The 23085-nt window shown below is 41.8% G+C and overlaps 2 protein-coding genes across 4 annotated transcripts; one reads left to right on the forward strand and one right to left on the reverse strand.

Annotated features, from left to right (window-relative positions):
• The first annotated feature begins 186 nt into the window (after positions 1-186).
• Positions 187-10952, forward strand: LOC148429226 (actin filament-associated protein 1-like 2). Of its 2 annotated transcripts, none has more exons than XM_088408998.1 (15): positions 187-326; positions 3757-3891; positions 3964-4058; positions 5553-5673; positions 5767-5996; positions 6260-6439; positions 6960-7031; positions 7226-7286; positions 7667-7902; positions 7975-8072; positions 8337-8439; positions 8524-8581; positions 9071-9240; positions 9681-9791; positions 9966-10952. In XM_088408998.1, exons 1-15 carry the CDS (start codon positions 311-313, stop codon positions 9990-9992), a joined length of 1713 nt encoding a protein of 570 aa, XP_088265124.1. In that variant the 5' UTR covers positions 187-310; the 3' UTR covers positions 9993-10952. The 2 variants fall into 2 exon arrangements, with proteins under 2 accessions (XP_088265124.1, XP_088265132.1); XM_088409006.1 differs by lacking the exon at positions 187-326 and adding an exon at positions 2187-2289.
• Positions 10953-10969: 17 nt separating this feature from the next.
• On the reverse strand, positions 10970-22514 carry LOC148429227 (dematin-like). Of its 2 annotated transcripts, XM_088409022.1 has the most exons (16): positions 22472-22513; positions 17076-17116; positions 16933-17013; positions 16720-16854; positions 15906-15950; positions 15665-15845; positions 15283-15327; positions 15059-15211; positions 14587-14699; positions 14403-14508; positions 14004-14062; positions 13871-13913; positions 13776-13783; positions 13648-13704; positions 13490-13570; positions 10970-13058 (listed from the first exon to the last, which is right to left on the reverse strand). In XM_088409022.1, the coding sequence occupies exons 2-16, from the start codon at positions 17091-17093 to the stop codon at positions 12945-12947; spliced, it is 1239 nt and encodes a 412-aa protein (XP_088265148.1). In that variant the 5' UTR covers positions 17094-17116; positions 22472-22513; the 3' UTR covers positions 10970-12944. The 2 variants fall into 2 exon arrangements, 1 of the variants encoding a protein (XP_088265148.1); XR_015864904.1 differs by lacking the exon at positions 13776-13783 and having other exon boundaries at positions 22472-22514.
• Between the last annotated feature and the right edge of the window lie 571 nt (positions 22515-23085).

The following is a 23085-nucleotide window of genomic DNA, read 5'->3' on the forward strand; positions in this document are numbered from 1 at the left end:
TCGGTAGTTGACACACATCTGATTCAATTGATTACATTTTCAACATTTGAATGTTTTATTTTGAATTCATAAGTGTTTTGTAGCGCGGTTGACTTTTCGTGTGACTGTTTGTGCTTGAGTGTGATCCGCCCTGTTTTACGTCACAGTCGTGACCCCGCCCCCCACTACTTCAGAATCAGCGGAGCAGCAAAGTTAGCAGATCATTGAGGAGACAGCACAATTGTTTTGTTTGCTCTGTTTTGTTGTTCTTCATCATCTTCATTATCGTCAGTCATGAGAGCGACGAACATCATCTGGTGAAAGAGATAACATGGAGAAACAGAAAGGTAGGCATGCTCACTTGAAATAGAAAAAAAATGATGATGATAAAAATAATAACAGACCATCCGCTTGCTTTTGCCGCTTGTCACTAGGCTCGCTGGCTTGCTGGTGTCTATCTCAGCCGTCACCGGGCTGTAGGCGGCGCATACCCGTGGTTGCCAGCCAATCACATTGTAATAAGAATAAGAATAAGAATAAAATGATGGACAAAAGTAATAATAATAATAATAAGAAGAAGAATTGTTTTGTATCTCAGCATTTTGATTAGGGACAGGGAATGGTTCAAAATCAGTTGCCATGACAACATGAAAATTAATTTAAAGGCTGTGTTGGAAATGTATGTCAATCCCCTTTGGTGTCCTGACATATGAATTTAAATTGTATGTACCCAACAGTTTCCTTGTGTAGAGTTTAATGGTAGTTTATGGATGCTTTACTGCCACTAACTGATTTTGTCTTTGCACTGCCAGGGTGAAAACCAGGGCCATTGCATGGTGGCGATATGTTGTGAAATTTAATGGTGCTATCCAGCAGTCAGACTCTGAAGAATACTAATATTGTACAGAGTAAATTAATCTCAAGTCAAAAATATCACTCAAGTGATATGTAGCTCACTCAAAGAAAAAAAAATCTTGGACTTCAAAGAAATTTCTCTTTTAACACTTTGAAGTGTGTCTACTGGTCTTCTGAGGTGCTTAGAAAGTTGTCTGAAAAATGCTGTTTTCCTGAGAGACGTTTTAGTGGTTGTGTGTTGGTCTTGATGCATCACATGGTCATGTCTAATCTTGTATAAACTTTTATGTTCTTTGAGGTCTCTTGTCGCTCACCTTGAAAACACCCGGCTGTTTCGAAGGTTCGTAAATGCTCTGCTAAGCACAGTAAGTTCTCTGATGGCCCCGAAAGAAGTTTTCGCGACTTGGTAAAAAGCTTATGGTGTTGTGGTCTTGAAGACAAGGTCTGAAAATCTTAACAACCCCTTCACTAATTTCTGAGGAACATCTTTGAAGGCTTTGGGAGGCTTTATTGTCTTGGAGAAGTGGTACAATGACGTGTAGTGATTTCAGGATGTTTGGAACATTTTGTAAGATTTCCAAGAGTTTCCCAGGAAATCCACAAGGAGGCTATAATGCTCTTAGGATCATATCAAAGGATATATCAGAAGAAAACCTTCAGGACGTTTTGAAGCACTCTTCAGAGATTTTTGTCCATTTCTTAGAAAAATGCAGGGACCTTCCTGGATACTTATGTGGATTAATAAGGGATTTTGTAAATTATGTGGTCCTGAAGGTTTGAGGAATATATTGATGGTTATAGAATATTTTTTGAAGTTTCTGGTGGTACTTTCATTACTTTCATGACTTTTTGAAGGTCATATTTAGTGATGCTTGCCCATTTCGTTCTAGGACTCTCTCGGGCCACATCGGACGTTTAAGTAGTTTTTGAAGGACTTTGTAAGTTGGGGTCTCTCATTAGCATGGACATGATTCTTTCTTTAGTCGACTTTCATGATGTTTTAAAGGCTGTAGTAAAATGATCTTGTGTCTTGGAATTCTAGGACCTTCTAAGACCACCACTTAGTGGTCTGTTGGAGGACGGTGTAACTTCCACAGAATGTTTTTTGGTTGTAAAGGTGGTGGAGAAGTCACTTGAGGTTTCTACAGATAAGGATAAGGAACATGTCAGCTGGCGCATCTTCAAAAACATCATCATAATATTATGGACTGTGTTCCAGTGGGTTTGGCTTGATGCTGATTGGATGCAGACAAACACCAACATACTGTTATTCTTCCTCCTCCTTTTTTTCTTCATCGCTATATTTAACAAACGCGGGATGAAAGAGAAAGCTGCTCCACACCCTCTGACACACACACACATACAAATGCACACGCACTACGCACACACACGCGCACAGTGGATGGTTGTGGAGGATTCCCATCTTTGCGCTAATTTGGGGCTTTGGTTTTTATGGTAAAGCTTCTTAAATCTTTCCGACACACACTCACACACACACACACACACACACACACACACACACACACACACACACGCACACGCACACACATGCGCACACACACAGGCACACACATTGACACAGAAGTTGCGTCCAGTTGAGTTGTTGTGCGACTGACATGGATTTAGTGTGTTGATTGCTGTTCCATAAAAGCCGCAAACAGGAAGTGATGTTGATGCTCAGATAATTGTGTGTTTGTATGTGAGATAATGTGTGTGTCGTCATCGCGATGGTGAGGTGGGTGTGTTTGCGTGTGTGTAATGTGGGCCTCGCTGCTTAAAGCGGCAGCAGATCATTGATTAGTAAAATTAGCATCTTCTCCCACTCTGACCACTGTCAATTCTGTGCGCGTTTATGCGTGTGTGTGTGTGTGTGTGTGTGTGTGTGTATGCATGGGAAGAGAACTATACAACAATGGCTGCTTGTCAGGATAAGTTAGCTTGTTAAATGTTGAAGATTAACTGTACTTTTTTAAAATATATTTATTTATTTAGTCTACATGTGATTGTGGAAGAGACTGAGGGAACATGCAGACCGTGGAGCTGAAATACTAGTAAATTAACATGTTAGTAACTGTTGGTTTTGACTTGTCTGTACTGTACTTGTTTCCGATGGGCTCAATTAGTCGTTCCTCTGTCCAGGTTCTTGATGTTTTGAAATGGTGTCCACTGCTTTGTGGACAAGTACAGAACTTGTCGGTTGGCCTTTCCTGCTTTCTTTCTGGTCTTTGATGGTTTCTTCTAGTCTTTTTAATTCCACATGTTCCTTTTGGGCGCCATTTGTTTCATTTGGTCTTCCTTATCTTTCAAAATTCTCGTGACGTAGTTCTCGAGATCGGTCTTGGTATTAGGAACAGTCTTGAAACAATTTTTGAGGCATTTTATCTTGTTTCAGTCTCAAACAGGGCAGAGTCAGAATTTTTGATTAATACCAATTAAAACCTGGCCAGGACTCCTATGATTAGCGAGAGACACAGAATACAGATACTGTGCTGCCTTCTTGGTATCAATTGGAGGGCTACATGTTCATACTAGTCTCAGCTGGTTTCGACTGATTCTCCTATCGCCACTAGTCTTTATTTTTTCTCCTGGTTTCTTCACTGTTTTCTGCTGGTGTATTTTCTTGAACCTTGCTAGTTTTTATTGTCTCCTTGTTAGGGCCATTCAGACTGAATGGTGAACTGGGGAAAAGGTAGAACGTTTATAGATTGAGTGTTGACCTTGTTGTCACAGTGACTACTGTGTTCTAAAAGCATTCGTGTTGTTGGACGTCAGTAAAAATATACAAACCTTTTCATGACATTTGCACCCAGACGTTTCCTTCTGCCTGTTGCTTACACACAGTTTGAAATGATCTATAGGCATCTATAACATTCGTCTCGCTGACTCTGATGCTGAAAATGATTTGATCCACATCTTGTACAGTGCTGTCCAAGCTAATGTGGGACCTCCAGTCCTTCCTTTCGGTTCTGGACTCTGAGAATCTGAGCTACATCGCACAGGCCCAGAAGAAGTCCATCACTGAGCTGGTGTCCTCGCTGCAGACGCAAGAAGCTCCAGGTTAGCTGCAGGCCTCACTCACTTCCTCACCTCTCTCACCATCAGGCTCAAACTTGTGCTGTTTCCTCCTAGTGGAGGACACCGAGTATGTCATCATGAGCTGTCCGTCGTCGTCATCGACTAGCATTCAAGCAGCTAGAGACTCCAACATCTGGACAAGCGATATGGTGGGTCTAACCTGACACTGGAGAGCCACAGAGAAACATTTCATGTTGTTGTTATCCTGTCGTCATCCTCACCATAGTCTGTTTTTGTCCATTTGCTAAATGCTAAAGAGTTCCTATGTTTTCCAATGGTCACTTGTTGGCTGCTTACCATTTACTATGATCACAATGACATGAACAACATGTCTTGAGATGTCATGATCCCTCTTTTATCAAATTTGTGTCCATATTCCAACTGCTGAATAGAATAGAGTAGAAGGCCTTTGTTGTCGTTGTACTTGTGTACGACCAATTTGAGTATTTAAAGAGCTACAAGCTACTGCACCTATCCCAGCTCAACATTCATACAATACATAACTGAAACTACAGGCAACATCCAGAATCACTTTTCACGTTACCTGTTAAATGTTAATTGCAATCGCATAAGAGCAACGGGAGACAATCAAAGCTAAGAAATGTAAACAAAGACTGCTTATCGACTGTGTTCTCCTGTTCGCTGCAAACGGGCTACACTGTGATGAGACACCACCATCCTCATGAAGTTGCATTTGTGTCTAGTCGCTAACTTCTAATTTACTTTTAAATACGAGATTGTGTTAGCCTGTTATCTGCTAACCAATAACTGCTCCAATTTGAAAGCCTGAGAGAATCAACCAAAGCCGAGAAAAGTAAACAAAATGCAATTGTGTGAAGAAGAAACCAAGCACAGGGTTCATGTTTGAGGTTCTGGTGGAGCCACTAAATTCTTGTCAAAAGACAGACATCAAAGACGAAAACTGGACCAACACCAGAACCTTCTTTTCTGGTCGCGGAGAAGAACAGCAGGCTGCGTTGTGATGTGGTCTGCTAATGACAGAGTCCGCCTGAGGTTTGGGAGGAGACGACGTGTGTTTGTGTGTGCGTACGTGCGCGTATGTGCAAGACAGGATGTTTATATATATATGAGGCCATCTCTTGTCTATCTGTCCTCTTATTGGTTGAGAGTTTTGCTGAGGCAGGAAGTGGCCGCTGATGGCGGCTGATTAGCGTCTAGTCTACGTGATGGATACGCACAATTACATACACACATGCACACACTCACAAGGGATTTTTCTATCATAGTGGGGACAAGCCATTGACATAATGCATTTCCAAGCCCCTAATCCTTACCTTAACCATCACAACAGATTGCCTAACCAACCAATCAAAATCCAATTCAAATCTATACTGTACTTTGAAAGTAAGTCTTGACCCTCGAAAAGAGGTCTGAATTTGTGTGGTCCACCAAAATAGTCCCCACAAGTCCAAGAGGTCCCCACAAAGACAATAAAACCCGGTATTTGGTCACCACCACGTAGCAAAAGCCAATGGCACACACACATGCACACACACTGAATGTGCAAACACGAGTGGGACAGTTGATCTGTTACATATTCGTTTTAGAATACATTCTATATTTGTTTATGATCCAATCATTTTGGTCATGCCACCTGACCTCTTGCTTTATTCGCCCTCAAGATCCCTCAGACACCACATTGCCCAGCTGGGGGATCTCAAGCTCCTGCTAATGATGGTGAGGAGGATGAAGATACATACGAGGAAGCACAGCCCTTCAAAGCTGACAGCACCAGTCATCTGGGTATGCCCCCCCCCCCCCCCCACACACACACACACACACACAAACTCACACACACATGCACTCTTTAATTTTGACCTATCGGAAATTCACCAGAGCAAGCCGAGTCAGAGAATAGCTACTACGAATCGTATGGTGAAGATAACGAGGACGACGATGATGATGAAGAGCACATGAAGGACAGAGCTCACTACATTCAGTGGAGTTCCTCTCAGCCATGTCTCAGGCCCCCTCCCGAGTCTCGTCTGTGTGGGTATCTCTGGAGGAGGAAGTGGTTGGGTCAATGGACCAAGCAGCTATTCATCATCAGGAACCATTTCCTGCTGGTACGGCTGTTTTTATTTTAATTTTAAGTTTAACTTTAGGAATTCAAAGTTTACATTTTGTAAAAAAATAAAATAAAATAAGTAAAAACACAGAAAACACATTTTTATTCGAAATAATTTTGTCATTCTTCTAATAACAATTTTAAATGGGCTCCCCTTCATCTCACTATTTTTCATCTCTAATAATAAATTGTTTAATTTTATTTGTTATTCATTTTGACAGTTATAGTAATTTTCGTGGATGTCCTTTTGTTACGTTTCAGTGCTACAAATGCGCACGGGATCTCCTTCCTCATCTGCAGTTGAGCCTACGCGGCTGCCAGCTGGTCTACAAACTGAAGAGCAACCGAAAGATTCCACATCAACTCAAGCTTCTGCTGTTAGGGGCCGACACGCTGGTTCTGGGCTACAGCAGCTTCCAGCAGGCTGACGAATGGCGCCGGGTAAGCAAAGCAAAGCTCACGACAAGCTCATGAACAGAAATGGTGACCGAAATGATGAAAGTACTCTCATTTGGTACTTGAGTACAATCACCTTGCTGAGTAGTTCATTTTTCACACACATCTACGTTAGCAGTTAAAACAGTACACCGTAGTGCATTTAATTAAACAATTCTCTGAAACTGTTTGTTTTCCCTCACATTTGAAGTTTACTTTCAAACCAACATTTTTGGACAATTGCATTTGAATTTTAAAGAACAACATAGCTTGGGCTTTCATCCACTAGTTTAATGTGAACGCACAATGAGAAACAAAAAAAAAAAGTAGCACCAGTGTTGCAGAGGCAATCGCTTTGTTTAGTGATCTGTTGCCATTTGCTGTCATCTTGTGGCATATATATAGACAAATAAAAACAAAACAAAACATTCGTTCCGTTATTAATGAGTACATTATTCGTGGCAAGCCTGAATGTAGAATATGAATGTGTTTAATCCATTTGTCTGTATGTTGGTGTGTGACGTAGGTAATCGAGGAGCTGAGCATCGGCGAGGATACTCAGAGCACCAGCTCAGAACCTCCTCTGTGGTCCCGCAGGGTGAGTGCAAGTGGCACAATTCATTCCCACACACACACATACACCCACACCACACAGGTACGCATGCAGGCACACACACACACACACACACACACACACACACACACACACACACGCATGTGTGTTTATTCACAACAGATATGGACATTACACTGTATAGTGTGCTTATAGTGTTTGTTGGCTTGTGTGTTCAGTCCAGCACGCTCCTGACACACACCAAACAGCAGGAACCTTCACATCAACACAAAAACAAAGGTACTACCTGACATAGATTTGTAAATGTATATTTATTACTGTTTTACTATTTGTTGTTGGTTGTGGGAAAATAAATAGAGGAACTCACACTTTTGTTCAATGTTTTATTCTATTTAAAACATACCGTTTTTTTTTGTGGTTATAATCTATCTTCTTTCTTTTTGATAGTTTTTCATTTAATTATTTTTGATTATTCTTTCCCTATTTTTTATTCCTAGAAAAGTAAATAAATTCTGATATACAAGGTGTTTCTATAGTGTTTAGTGTCCTTTTTTTTTTTACTATTTTTCTAACTAATTTTAAAATCACATCTGGGAAAAAGTATTGTTTTTTCATCATCGAAATATTGACTGTATTTTGCTGTGCTGTATATTTGTCAGGTGTTGTGAGCGTGCTGATGAACTGTCAGTGGCAGAGCCTCCTGTGTCAGGTAGAGACAGGAATTCTCAAAATGTTTGCTGAAGAAGCAGAAGAGGACGAGAAACGGTGGATTCGGGCTCGCTCTCCTCAGTACACGTTACAGCTGCGAGGCTGCGAGGTGAAAGCGGTGACCGACAATGAGCGTCCACACAGGATCACGCTGAGCATGCTCGGCGAGCAACTGGCCGTGCTGGAGGTGAGACATGGGTTTGGACGTGGAAATGGAGAAAAAGGGATGAAAGGTGACGTATGCATGACGTGCACGCAGGTGAGCTCGGTAGATGAGAAGCGGCGATGGACACGCCTCCTGGAGGACGCGGCGAGTTGTTGCCATGAGGGCAAGACGCAACAAAACATGCACATCAGGTATTTCAGTTAGCATTGCTGTGGCAACACTTATTTATTTGTTTTTAACGAAATGAGACATTTGCAGTTTCTGAAGAAATTGCATGCAAATGGTGAAATGCTAAACATAGAATTCGTTTTTATGATGTTTATGGATGTGGAATGACATTGCAGAAAAAACTTATAATATGCTGTTGAAAAGTGTGGAAAGATATTGAAAGATATCAAAAGCTTGCCGTCGCAATGCATGACAACAAATACTTGTTGTGATGTTTGCATCCTCAGCGGACACGCTCTGAACACATACATGGACCAGCCTTTTCACGCCAACTCTGTTGCTCCATCTCCACAACCTGTCTACTCCAACACCTCTGTGCTGGAGCACATGGTACAGCCCAAAACAAATACTTTCAATACTTATCTTACAGTTGTCACCTCACTAATTGATGCCTTCTCTAATTTTATTTGACAGCTTCAGAGTTCTCAGGACACCGCCATGAGCTACAGCAACACCAACTTCAGCAGCCACAGTGAGTTAGCACACAGCTAGCATGGCAGTCAAAGGATTACTAATTGTTGAGTTTCACTTCAGTTAGGTTAGCATTGCTGAGCATAAGTGTTTAGCTTTACATCAGTAGGTAGCTGCAAATTTTGGCATATTTGGCTGCACAAAGCAATAGCTGTGTCATTAGCGTGACCTGAGTGAGCACACTAAGCGCTATCTTATTTAGGTTGTAAAAGCACATGTACATGTAACCAATTATACACTGACAACAGCTACAGTGAGCTAGCATGAGATTAGTTTCGCGCTGGACACTAGTTTAACATCGTTCCCATTCGACTTCACATAGATCATCATTAGCACACTTAGCCCGAGCTATCAGCTGCTAGCAAAGCAAAGGTGTCAGACATTCTTACATGCTTGACTTCACAGGGGTTATTAATAACACAAAATGAATGAATCGCAACAACAAGATAAGCTCACTGGCTTAAGTGTGTATGCGTATGGTATGTTCCAGACAGGAAATGGTCTGAAGTAGCGCCACGAGGCGTTCAGAAGTTGGAGCTGACGGGCAAAAAAGGTGTAACCATGAGGGCGGGATCCGAAGCCAACCTGCTGTCGGCGGCCAATAAAACTAAGCGCTCATCTTTCAGACAGTCGCTCACCGTTTGCAGCGAGCGGGCGCAGGTGATTGCCACATAAACTAGCCAATCTGTAAAGAGCAGTTTTAAGGCCCGCCGCCGTGTTCATTTGAAGCTTCCCTCGCACATGTTGATGGTTGAAAATTTCAAATAGCCCTGATATCTTTAGTATGTTTTTCCTCTGCTCTCTGCTTGTCTCTTTTAGTTGTTTTCTATCAGACTTTCTTGGTCCCACTTAATTTTGAGTCGTTTCTACATTCTCAGGTGGTTTTTCTTGGTCCTACCTAGATTCTGCTGGTCTCTACATGGTCATTCTTGACCTTTCTTACTTTCTAATGGGCTGTCTCAGTCTTTGCTGGTCCTTGCTAGTGTCCACTCGACTGGGCTCTGCTGGTCTTTTCTGGTAGTTCCTTTTTCTAATGTTTTCTGGTTTTCCCTTTCTAGTTTCTAATGGCTTCTCCTTTTCTCTCGTCGGTGCCAATTTAGGCAAGTCTGCTAAATCCATTCCTGCGTCGCACGGCATCCGTGAAGACCTCGTTGAAACGAGCTCCGTCCACATTCTTCATCGAGCACGGGAAGGTTTTCCAAAGGAGGAAGGTCAGCATCTATCTGCATGCCCACTTTCTTCTTCTGCTGCTTGTTTCTGCGTCAGGTTCTTATGCTCAACCACATCTGCTTTGTCTTCAGTGATGTCATGTCACTCGTGTGGTGGTAAATATCATTACGGTATTATCGTGTTGCCATTGTGACGAGTGATTGTTGTTTTCACAGGAATGGGAAACCAAAGCTGCTGCCTGAGACCATGCAACCATGTGACAAAGTGATTATGGCTAGATTCATACTGCAAGGCTTGATGCTCAATTCCGATTTTTTTTTTCATTGTGAAATCAGATTTTTTTGTGAGGTCGTTCAAATTTTCAAATAAATGTGACCCGAGTGTGAACGCTAAATGACCCAAAACTGTCCTGCATGCGTATTGAGGACACTGTGACGTCACACACAGCGTGTGTGCTTAACATTGGCGGTTATAGAAGTACCTGCCGTTGTTCAAATGGCTGTCATACCGGAGCCTGAATATTTTCCATCCGGTAACATTAGGGAGGGAAAGGGTCAGAGACAGAAAGACAAAATACGCCTCCATTCCGTTCTCTTCACCTCATCCGCTATTGCTGTTTTGGTTTTTCGAACCGTCTCCCGACTTTTTCAGCACAGAATTATAACCTTTGTCGTTTTGTTTGTTACATGCGGGTCGGATGAATGCAACCTCACCGTTCAAATTGAAGTGGCATAACAAAAGATCGAATACGGATCGGATTTAGGACCATACCAAAGTGGCCCTAATCGCATTTGATAAAAATCAGATGTGTAGTCCACACTGCCATAGACCAGATACAGGTTACAGAAAAATTGGAATTTGGACACTTCAGGCTGCAGTGTGAACCTAGCCAATATGACCATGTGATCGTGTGGCAATGCGATCATATAACGTGACCATGTGACATTGGTACGTGCAACCATGTGAGCAAATGATGTGACTGTGTTACTTCCTTATGAATATTTAATTAATATTATCTTTTAGATCACATGACTGTGAGGCATACACCCTTTAACTTATTGTTTTCTACACACAGTAACTGACTTGAATGAGTTGACGCGCATGAGGCATTTGTCATGATCGGTGTGCACTTTTCCATGTAACAAAAGCACAAATCATCGCTTTTTTAAATCAATAAATTTGTGTTTTGGTTCAATCTAAAACTGCTCTGGGAGTCACATTTTGACAAATATAAAGTTTATTGTGTGTTTATTGTGATCATCGTTCACATCACATTCATCATCCACATAAGAAACAACAGCACTACTCTGAAATGGCCCTGTATCATATTAAATTATTAAGAATATATGTCAATGAGCTGAGAGCACACAGTGATGTTTCATTCAATGCTGATTAGTTATGGATCCTGTCACATGTTAAGATCACGCATGCAGCAGGCGTGTAACACAAAATTCAGCATTATAATTCATCAAAAACATCCAAAAATTTAGAAATAAAAACAACACAAATGTCATTAGTGACTTATATTTACTCCAAAAACTATCAAAACAAAGCGCTAATCTCATTTTTTAATATCTAAAATGTCATCATTCAAAATGGTGACAACTGCTTGGCAGAGAATTCAAAATGGATGACATGCCGTGAACATGATGTCATTAGTATGTGCCTGCATGAGCCCAAAAGAAGCTGATGAATAAATCACATCGTTTCTCTAAATTTACTTTCTTTCTGCCGATTTTAGCTTTTGTCCTGGTCAGTATGCTAAGATAAGATCATCTAAACCCTAACCGCTAGCTGGACAGTAGCCATCAATAGATGTAATTAACGTTTGGCTCCGAGAACAGTGTTTCCCAACCAGGTGTACAGTACTCAAGCACTTTGCAGCAGGTAAACGAAAATACTTAACATTCTATTTGCAAGATAAGCACCTTGCTTCCATGGTGAGACTCATGTATTGTTCATGTCACGATTTATTTTGATTTCAAATGGTTGAAGTTATACTGCATGTTTATTTTCATGGCAAATTTATTCTGCTGAATTTGAAATGAAAAAATAATGCCTGAAAATTAATGTTTAAAGGGACAATGTGTAATATTTAGGGAGCTATCCATTTTAAAAACCTACTATAAATTTCAGTCGTGTCAATAAATGTGTCCTATCAAATCAACATTTTTTTTGTTTAATATTGGAAGTCTAGTAATCGCTATTTATATTACATGGGGATCACCGCTCAAATGGAGGCTGTCATGTTACTTTAGCAACAGAAGGAGGAGGGGAAAACTTTTGCAAACGAAATTCAAATCACGTTTTGGATGTCAGTTTGTGTCATGTGTGCAGCCGAGCGAGGTTCTGGTTTGGATGCCAAACGCAAATAAATTCGGAAAAAAAAAAGATACAGAAGGTTAGTATGCCAATCGGAAATAAAAAGACGGAGAAGGAAGGGGATTCCTCTGAGGGCATTCTACTTGACTGGGAAGAGTTGTGCGAGTTGCCCAAGTTTTGTAGATTCCGCTCTACGTACACCAAAACCAATAGCGAATTGTATTTGGATTGCCTCGTTTGGCATATGGTTAAAAGTACGGTCTCTGTGAAAAACTGTAGTGCCCGTGCTGCATTCACATAACACTGGTAAATGTCAATTCTTAATTCTACATAATGTGACTGAGGAGACGAACTGAAAGGATTTTCATACATTTCAGTTGTATTACGTTCTTATGGGCAATCATCAGACCGTATAAGATAGGGGGTACTCATTGTATGTGTGTCAAAAGCTTTCAGCGATATACAAAACAAAAAAAAAGTTGGGAACCAATGTTCTTGAACATTCATCATGTGTAGATTGAAGATAAATATGTTTTAGCAATCACTGCTAACGTTAACATCAATAAACTGGCCCTTGTGTTCTCGCTATTAGCCTTGTCAAGCTAATGCTAATATTAGCTTCCCTTGGAGCTTTCCTTCAGGTTGAAAGCCACCTTTTGCGGTAACTGCTCAACATGTTTTAGCAATCATAATAGCATTGTTGCGCCAATGTTAAAATTAGCATAGCTGACAGCTCCTCTCAACAGTGAAAGCAACAATTTGGTACCTGCTCAACATGTTTTTACAATCACATCTAAAGCTAATGTTGGCTTCTCTTTCGGCTTTTTAGCCTGTGTGGAGTGGGTAAGTCTTTAGCTGGATGGGCGTGGCAGTCAGAAGAGACACGCCCTCTTCTTCAGGTGATTCTGCCTCCAGAGAGAAAGTTGCTCAAACTCCTCCGGAGTCATCGCAAACACGCTGGTGAATTCTTCCCGCGACAGATGCCTCTGCAAGAACACGCAACAAGATTAGCTTTAGCTTAGCATCTTCTGGCATGCTGGGTTAGGGTTAGTACCAGAATACAAGGCATTAATGATTTGCTTAAGCGCTTTCATTATTGAGTTGCAATCTTGCTGTGTTAGAAGTATATCCTCAATTCTCTGAAACAAAAATTGAAAATAGCTAAGAAGGAAAATCGTAATCAATGTACTTACGAGCTTTTTTGCCATGTTAACATTGCGTCTTTTATTTTTTTTAATACGTTATATGTGATTACGGGGCACACGGATTACCATGCCAGTATGTTGGCATAGCATGTGTTAGCATGGTAACAATTTAGCTATTGTCATGAGTAACAAATTGGGCTTCTCTAGCTTGGATGCTATTTCGCTATCTGTTAGCATCTGATAACATTTTCAACAGTTTTTATTTTTATTACCTCGAGTCGTGTTCTGTCGACATCAGGAGGAAGTTTACTTCGTCCTCTATGGTTGACGATCAGCATCTCATAAGGGTAAATCTGACAAAAAGTGTTGTTGTATTGACCACTTTGGACAAGCCCACCTGTGTGATGTCATCACAGGGTCACATATTTACCTTGGGCTCCAGAACACTTGGCAGCGAATGGCCTCGGTCCATCGCAGCTTCGCCATTCTGACACACAAACACACAAACATCACCACAACATGGCCGACACACTGCACAATGATGAAGACACACTCTACCTGAACACCTGCGGGAGACACACACATGCACACAAACACACACGCATTAGGACACTTGAACACAGCACGCAGGTTGGAAGCACCCTTGGGGTTACCTGCAGCGGGCTTCTCCGACACGGTGAATTCTGTTGACTGCAACTGTAATTTACAGGAAAAACAATGCAACACTTAGTGTCTGAACGCCACATTTAATTAATTATACGCATACACACACACACACAGGCTAACCTTGGTTAGGCCTGCCCCAGAGGATGCTGGGAAACAAACGGAGCGAGAAGTAGGGGCGCCTGCAGAAGAGATAAAAAGTTACCGTGTGGCGGTCAAACTCATCAAGGCTAGACCAAAGACTTGGTAAACCATGATGCACGTCATACATTTGCGTTGAAAGTTTTGTACAGCACTTTCGTTTCCATTATTTGTGGTCCTAAACATGACCACTAGATGTCACTACAGTTCCAACATTTGAGACCATTATGTTATTTTCTCTCGCTGTCTCTCGTTTTTTTGTTGACAGGCACGTATGGTAAATCACCAAAGTTAGGGCACTCTATTTCAAGTAACCACTGTGTGAGGATTGTTTGGACAGGAAGTGGGCTTGATGGCGTCATCATAAGATACCTATGGTACCTGTGTGCTGGCTGCGGTCCGGTAGAGAGCGTGTTTTCCTCCTTAGTGGAGCTGCCGACTTTTCCAGCTCCTCCTTCAGGATGATCTTACCCAGGTTGGACTGTATCTGAAGCCAAAACATAGATAATGTCATTATGAACACACTCATGGCATCACCATGTTGGGAAGCCATGCCCATTCCCACCTTGTTGAGTTCCTGCCTGTGAAGAGCTTGCAACCCCCAAACCTGATCGTCCTCCTCATTTTCCTCTTCCTCTTCTTGCCTGCCTTCACCCCTGCGACTCGCTTTCTCCTTCTCTGGGGGAAGAATAACATGTTAGCCGAATGAAAGAAAGAAAGAACTTTGATGAACACACACTGCTCAGGCAGTAGAGCGGGTTGTCCGGTCACGGAACAAATCCCGCTGCAATATGGAAGCCTCACCTCCGTCAGTCTGTGGCTGTGGCTACATGATGTAGTTTACCACCACTGGTGTGAGACTGCATTAATGAGCTAGGTAGAAAAGCACTATATGTGCAATGTCAATTTACCAGGATACACATGCTATCAGAGAAGACGTAGACTTGTAAGAATAAAGCCTTATTGTTTTGGAGAATGAACTCGTAATTTTCAGGTATTTTACAGGGAAAAGGAGAAGCTTAATGTTTGGATCGTACCAAAGACAGCGTCAGAAGGGGGACAAGGCCAGTGCTCCGTCTCGATCTTAGAGGGGGCGTTTGGATCCGGAGGCTCTGCGGCGGGAAACTTTGACGACTCAATGATGAGATCTTCTAAATGCTTCCCCGAGGTGAGCGCTGACGATGACATGCCTGCACACACACACGGATGTGAGGTCAAAGTAGCTCATGATGCTAACAGCGAATGAATGGCATGAACGGACCTCTTCTGTAGATGGGAGGCTTCTTGTAGATGTTACTTCCATTGTCTGCAACATTAAAATTAACATTAATCACACTTAATAGCCATCACCAAGTTCAATACATTCTAAATAGTGTAACCCCCCCCATTTCAGCATGGGAACCGAGTTGGGAGCTTGTTGATTTGGAAAGTAAAATATTTCAATCTTGCAGAATTTTCTTTACTTACAATTTGTTATTGTTTTTGTGTTTGTTCAATGTGCAACATCAAACATTTTATGCTTACCAAATAAAATAATACTATATGTAGTGGGCCAGTGAAATATAATTTTTTTGCTGGCCACAGTGCAGACTTTGCTCACCCCTACAACGTACAGTATAGTTGATACAAAAAAAGAAGCTTACCAGGCCTGTGGAAGTGTTGCAGGATCTTGGAAGTTTGTGTGTTTTGTGTATGTAGAGTGTGTTGCGTGTGAATTGTTTGTTGTGTATGTGGCGACGGCGTGGTATTGCCGCTGTTGCGTTTCCTGTCACTGGAAGCTGGTGAGGAGGCAGGAGAACCTTTCTCCAGCCACACCTTGGACTCCTGGAAAGGTTGAGGCAAATCAAGAGGAAGCAGAAACACACATCGTGAATTTTGACTTACCTCAGGAGAGGTCGCAGGGGAGAACGAGGCAGGAGACAGCGACCTCTGCACAACAGACAACAAACATGTCGTTAAGCATCACAACACAACCAAACATGATGAATAAAACAACAGACAATAAAACGATTAAAACAAAATTGTAACACTACAACAATTAAACTATTCATTCAAAATCAGAGTCAAAATTTTGTGGCTGAATTTTCCTTTCACAAAAAGTCAACAAAACTAAATAGAAAGCCAGAATAAATATGCAACAACCACATATTCAAACTAAAAATAGCTTAAAAGAACATGACAGAGAAATCTTTCAAAGAAGACTAAGACAAGCCCAGCTGCTAAGCAGCAAAATAGTAACTCAAACCAACCAAGATTGACTTTTCTTTGCCGGCAAAGGGAAGGCTTGGCTCTCACTCTCATGCTTGCCAAAACCGTTTGAAGCCCAACCGTCCCCGCCTGTTTTTTTTTTTTTTTCATTCAGCAAAGCATTGCACATTATAAGTCATAACAAAAAAGAGCCAGCCGGGCGCCGCCAACAGCTGGGCCAAGGTCCCAGCTCACACTTTCTTGCGTAAACAGCTTTATCTAAGGACTGGGTCGATATGAACTAGGATTGCATAGATGGATAGCAATGCACGCTATTCTAGACAAGAAATAAACAACATATGATTCCTTTCACAGAACACAGAGGCATAAAACAAAAAATAATTAAAGTATCTAAAACAAATTGGTATAGAATTAAACCACCATACATACAAGAAATACTACAAGAGCTAAACTTCTTCATCTTTTCTGCAGAGCAAGCCGAATGACTCACCGACGCCTCCAGTGGACTGTAGTTGTAGTGCAGCTCATACGTCATTAAGTCTGGTCTTTCGATGTCCAGGATTGCTTTGTCCCGCGGGAGAGCTGCCAGATCCTTGTAGACCATCACACCGTCATCTACCCGGGCCTGTGGTGGGGACAGGATCGGGATTCGAGGAAGAAGGGGGCTACTGATGCAATTTTCAAGTCGAAGCTGGTCCCTCACCACGATAGCTGCGGCGGGGGATCCCGGAACGTTGGCGTCACCTCGCAGAGACAGAACGCTGCCCGGGGACGTCTGAGGTCTCTGCATGCAACACGTGAATCAAATATGGCTAATGCTAGCAGCTAACACAAATGTTTGTTTACCTTTGGCATCATCATCATGGTGGCAGCTGATTGGTCAATCCCTGGTACACAAAAAGTTAGTAATTGTACATGATAAGTATGAAGCAATTTTGTGTGTGTGTTTGAAAATGTGTGTGCGCCTATAATTGTGCTAAAATGCTGAGCTCAAAAATACTCAGATGATAAAAGATGAGCATGGGGACACTCACAAATACAAAAATGTGATCGACACACACACATGCGCACACACAAATGTGTACAAGCAACAAGTACACAACATCACAATGGACCTCAGCTCTGGATGGTCCACTGAAACACAAAGAGATCATTCCAGAATCTTGTCATTCTAATATAGAACAAATAATAGTCTACTCATGTGTATTAAACACACAGACACACACACAAAGACACACACTCTTTCATGACAGACACCGTGTGCGGTACAACATGAGCTTTGATTGACGCCTACTTAACTTTTCATCATCTCTTGACTCATGTATTGATCTGTGCTCTCATGTAGTTAATTATGCATAAACCACTCATTAAGTATTCACGAGTGACAGCTATTATTCATGAATCATTGGTCATCTGGGGGGGTGAAGTCACTTTCTCTCCCATAATAAATGTTGTTTCTCTTTATATGGTGCAGAGTGCGAATTGTAATCTCAGCGTGATGAGCTAACATGATCATCATCTAACATGTTGATTTGGATGAGTCATCTCCACCGATGACACACGGTTCAACAAAAACGAAGCGATGCAGCAAAGTGGAGACTGTGAAGTGTAATATCAACAGCGCTAACATCAAAGTTAATGTTATCAATCTGGTTTATTTTAATAACTCATGTCGCCAAATGTGCAACCACTAATGTATTGTAATCCCACACATCTTCATAGGACACTTGGAATCTGGGCTGACCATGGAGCAAGAAGGAAAGTGAAGCAAATGCTGACTTGTTCAAGGTCACAGAAGATGCTGGTACTTCCTGTTTTAGTCTCAAGAGAGAGGGATCACTAACAATGGATCAATATGAGGATCACTAAATCTAGTCTAGGAGGATAGCATTGATGTACTCAGACGCCTGTGAGTGGCACCACCCCCATCCCATAATATCACTAACCCAGTCTATGGTCATATCCGACTGACAGGAATCATTGCTAAGCGACCACGGGATTGATGATGAATCCTACTTTTGTCCTACAGCCCTTGAATGCACTATCGTGAAACAAAAGCTCAAAAAGGTCACTTTAAATTAGAACCCCCAGTGTGTTGTGTTATGTGTATATATGTGTAAATAAGTGAAGGTCTGCGTGCTCTCAGGACCTGAGCATCAAGACAATCAGTGACCGCTACTAATGAGCTAAAGAGCTCATTTACATCCAAACAAAGAAAAAAGGAAAGAAAGATGGCACAAGAGAAGGGAAATTTCATACAGCTGTTTCCAAGGTTTTGCATTTTTCCCAAATATAAAAAGTAAAATACAAAAATAGTTTATGTACTCATTTTCACATGACTACAAGTCATTGCAAAAGGCATTATGGGAAATGTAGGAATTTGTCTTTATATGTGTGTGTGTGTGTGTGTTTGTGTGATGGCAGGAGGGTCTATTTTAGGCCAGCAGCACCTCCAGCATGTCGCCACCGGCTGATTGGTGGAGTGCTGCCGGTCGTTTCCTAGCAACCAGCTGCTATCTGCCAGCATTCCGCTGATGTTTGCCGGACAAGCGGGAAGCTTCGGAGGCTTACGTGTCGGCGCTGCTTTCACAGAACAACATCATTTCCGTCTCCTTCCCTTAAAAATGATTTCTGTAGATGTTTCTGGAAAATTTTACAGCTGCTGTAAAAAGCCGTGAGTAATGAAAGTGAAAGCTTGAGTCAGCAGATTACCATGACCCACTTTGAAGCCAAACATACAAAACTTGCGCAGTCAACGACATATCCAGCACACACACTCTCAAACACACGCACTTACACTCACTATGCAGCACATACACACACAAACAAACATGCACAGGTATAAATACACATGCGGTACGGTAATTAGATACACACATTAATATAAACACATATACTGTACACGCACAGGCAGACACAAATTCAAAGCAGACAAGCTGACTGACAAACACACAGACACACTCAAATGAAAAAAAACACAAAGCCACACAAAAACTCAGAAACACACATAAACCCAGACACAGACACGGGTGCACACACGCGCGCACACAAACACACACAATCACAAACCCAGTAATGCACACATCAGACAGATAGACACGCACAAACACACACACATTGTGTGCCCTTGTAATAAAGAGTCATCAGGGCTATAGTTCAGGATTACCTCTCACACTTTACTGAAAAGCTCTCATACACACTACCGAAACATGTATTTTAGGATATTATACAAGCAAATGTATGATGTATGGCAGATGAAAGGAATTCATTTGGCTACGTGAGAAGATTTCTGCATAAATGTGAGAGCATTTTGGTGGTGTGACTGTGAGAGCCTTTCAGTAGTCTGGGTAAAAATTTAAACAGTGGGTGTCAGAGCATGTGTGTGTGTGTGAGCATTTCCGTAGTGTGTGAGAGAAAGTTTGTGAGCGTATTTCATTAGTATGTGTGTGTTTTAGTAGTGTGTGTGAGAGAGCTTTTCAGAATGTGTGAGAACATTTCAGCAGTGTGTGAGAGCATTTTGGTAGTGCTCACAAGAGCATGTGTGAGGTAATCCTGAATTTTGTCTCCAATGGCCCCTCATAGCTTATCTTCACCGAACACACATGTGACCACACCCACATGCCATCGACGTCTAACGGCCGCCGTCATTGGCTGAGGCTCTTATTGGCTTGGCCAAGTTGTGATTGACTTCATGGGGACACTGGGAAATGTCCAGAATCATCTTTACCTTTATCTTTGTACCAAAAATAAACATAATAAAAAAAAATTAAAAAAGAGATGCCACCTGGGAGATAAACACGTGATGACTTGTGGTGCTGTCGCCTTGACAACACATCGTGGTTATGCACGTGTGTGTGGGGTCCATCTGTCAATTTGGTCAGCGACTTAACATTCTAGCGCTGGAATCATTTTGTGTGTCTTCTGTCAATCTAAACACACACGCACGCACTGACTGCACTTGTGGCCTCATTCCTGCATCATAACCCCCCCTCAGCCCCCTGCTGCTCACACAGATAAGCAGCGGGGCTTTCGTCAGTCAGGGCGACTTTCTGCCTTCGGAGACTAAGCTACCACATGCTCTTGTGTGTGCTGTGATGTCGACATGACACATGTACACGTTCTGCATGTTTTTGCTGTCATAATGCTGTTGTGTTTGCGTAATAACAACAATACTGTATAATGATGTTCCTCATATTCTCTTGTACAGTTGAAAACGTGACATGACCATGTGGCTCCTCTGAAGTGCATTTTTTACATCAGTTTATTTGAAATTAATGATTTTGGTTTCAAAGCTATTAAGTTAATTTTGATTTATGTAGATATGCTTATTTGTGCTCATTTTAGTCACGGGTAGAATGGACAACTACTATTCAGGACACATATAGGAAGCCGAAAAAACACAAGCCGGGATTTTGAAAAATGAGGAAAAAGGGAAGGAAAAATAGGGGCAAGGAGGTAAGTCACAGGAGAAGGGATGGAAAAGGGAAAATGCTGTACAAGGAAATCAATGATGCACACACAACAAATGGAAAGAATTGGGTGAAAGTGGTTAGAACATCTGCCTCAAGTTCTTGTTTTAAATCCCGGCTGGGAAGCACGACGGTGATGAGAAGGGAAAAAGAGGTGAAGATCAGGAGGGAGGCAAGAAATCATTACTTTGCCTTCGTGTACATTTTTGAGTAGAAAATGCATGATTTAGATTGAAATTACATCAAAATTCGAGTTGAAATCAATCGCGTTCTATATTCTACCTGAAATTTGTAAATATTAGAAGAGAAGCATCTAAGCTGTGATGAATTCAAGTAATATTAAATTGCCCAAAAACATTGTTATTTTCAGTGCACACAAATACACACCCAATCATGAGCAGGTGTACCTAATTAGTTGAACATACGGATTAGCTTAATTAATGAAATGGACATTTTAACAATACACATGCACAACTTTGGATATTATATTGCCAAGATTGCTTCAATTAGAATATAGATCCCAGGTTGTTGCTAATACTCTGATTGCCTTAGCCCAGGGGCATCCAAACTGTGTCCTTGGGGGCCGGTATTCTGCACGTTTTCTAGGTTTCTTCCCTGACACACCTGATTCAAATGATCAGGATCGTTATCTGCTGAGCATACTGATCATTTGAACCAGGTGCGTCGGGTAAAGAAACCTGGAAAACATGCAGGATCCGAGCCCTCGAGGACCGAGTTTGGACAGCTCTGCGCTTGGCCCAACTTGAAAAACATACACACAGTTATTAAGTGTGTGTGATGTGAGGATGCATCAGCCTAAATTGTGGCAGGTGTATCGAATAAAAGGAACGTTTTTACATATCCACACACTAGTGAGTAGTTGTACCTAATAAAAGTGAGCATTTTAAAAATACACACATGCACGTACTCGACTGAGTGCAAATCTCTCAGAAAACAGGAACGCTGTTTCTATAACAATGCTGTGTTCTGTCGCCCCTATTTTTTTAAACAATGTCATCACTTATATTTAATTTGTTCGGGATTTTCACAACACCTAACGTGGTCCCCATAGACACCCAATTACTGTAAATGTACTGCATCAAGTGATGCGATATTACCACTTGGAATAAATTGCAGTCCGTCAAATGGCTTTTTGATGCTAAGCTAATGCTATTTTGTTATTGCTATTTTTCATTTACCACATCACAGACTTTGGATCTCATTTATTAGATCATTTTACAGTAGACATGTGCTCCCATACTTATAAATATTGACCAACAAAGATTTCAGACATATAAATAGATTGAAGCCAGAACACTTGGCATCTTGTTTTGTTTGAATCGTGCCTCAGTGATAAACGGGGGTTCACTGCATTGGTTTATACCTGTGAGTGAGTCTGCCTGAGAGTGTTATATAAAAACCATTCTCTCCTCCTTAATCCCTCCTCCTCTCCCCCTCTCCACCCTACGCACGCTCTTACGTCACTGCATTATCATTCATACATCAATCATCGGGTCAAACTCCCGCCACTCACAAGCGTGTCTTTTGACGTTGACGCTCCCGATTTTTTTTTAGGATGGATGCGCATCCGCACACGGTCACGGTCATCTATCAAGTTCACTTCCCTCGACATCACGCAGGAACGCACGCGCACGATACATAGCGCAAAATCCAACACATAGACTTGTACCACGACCACACACGCACATATATCGATTATATTACATTTATGCGGGTCACGTGACATAATTCAAGAAATATGATTCTCCTTACCTGCCTGCGCGCGTCCGTGCGTGCGCGTTTCGCGCGTCCTGCGCGTGTGAGCAGCATCCAGCGGGTGAGCTAGCCAACGAAAGTGAACCTCCGCAATCGCTCTCGCCGCTTCATGTGACGCGTGTGCGCGCGTGCGTGCATGTGCGTGGAGCAGTCCATTAGCCGCAGCCTCGGGGGTGTCGAGGTAGGTGTGTGCGTACGTGTGTGTGTGTGTGTGTGTGTGTGTGTGTGTGTGTAGGGGATGTCTTTCAAAACATTAAATACATTTACGCTACACTACGAAAATGTCTGAATAATACTGTGGGTAGTATTTCATATTTCAAATACAATATTAATATCAACTTAAAATCTAAAAGGTTTTGACTGCTATTTTGTCATTTTTGGCTTACAAAAAGGATAAGGCGCTATATGTAATTGAATGAGTGCACTGACCTTAATATACGTCCATTGAGATCAGCGGGTCAGTCATTCAAAGTCCATTCTGAATCAAATAGTCCTTGAAGCTGCTTTCACAGCCAATCAGACATCTTTTTGTTATGTTTCCTCACTGACACAAATTGCGTTTTCATAGTAGCGTGAAAAACATTATTACACTTTGTGTTGCCTCTATGCCA

Source organism: Hippichthys cyanospilos, chromosome 1, assembly GCF_059441005.1.
Source record: "Hippichthys cyanospilos isolate Australia breed blue-spotted pipefish chromosome 1, RoL_Hcya_1.0, whole genome shotgun sequence".
Lineage (NCBI taxonomy): Eukaryota > Metazoa > Chordata > Actinopteri > Syngnathiformes > Syngnathidae > Hippichthys > Hippichthys cyanospilos.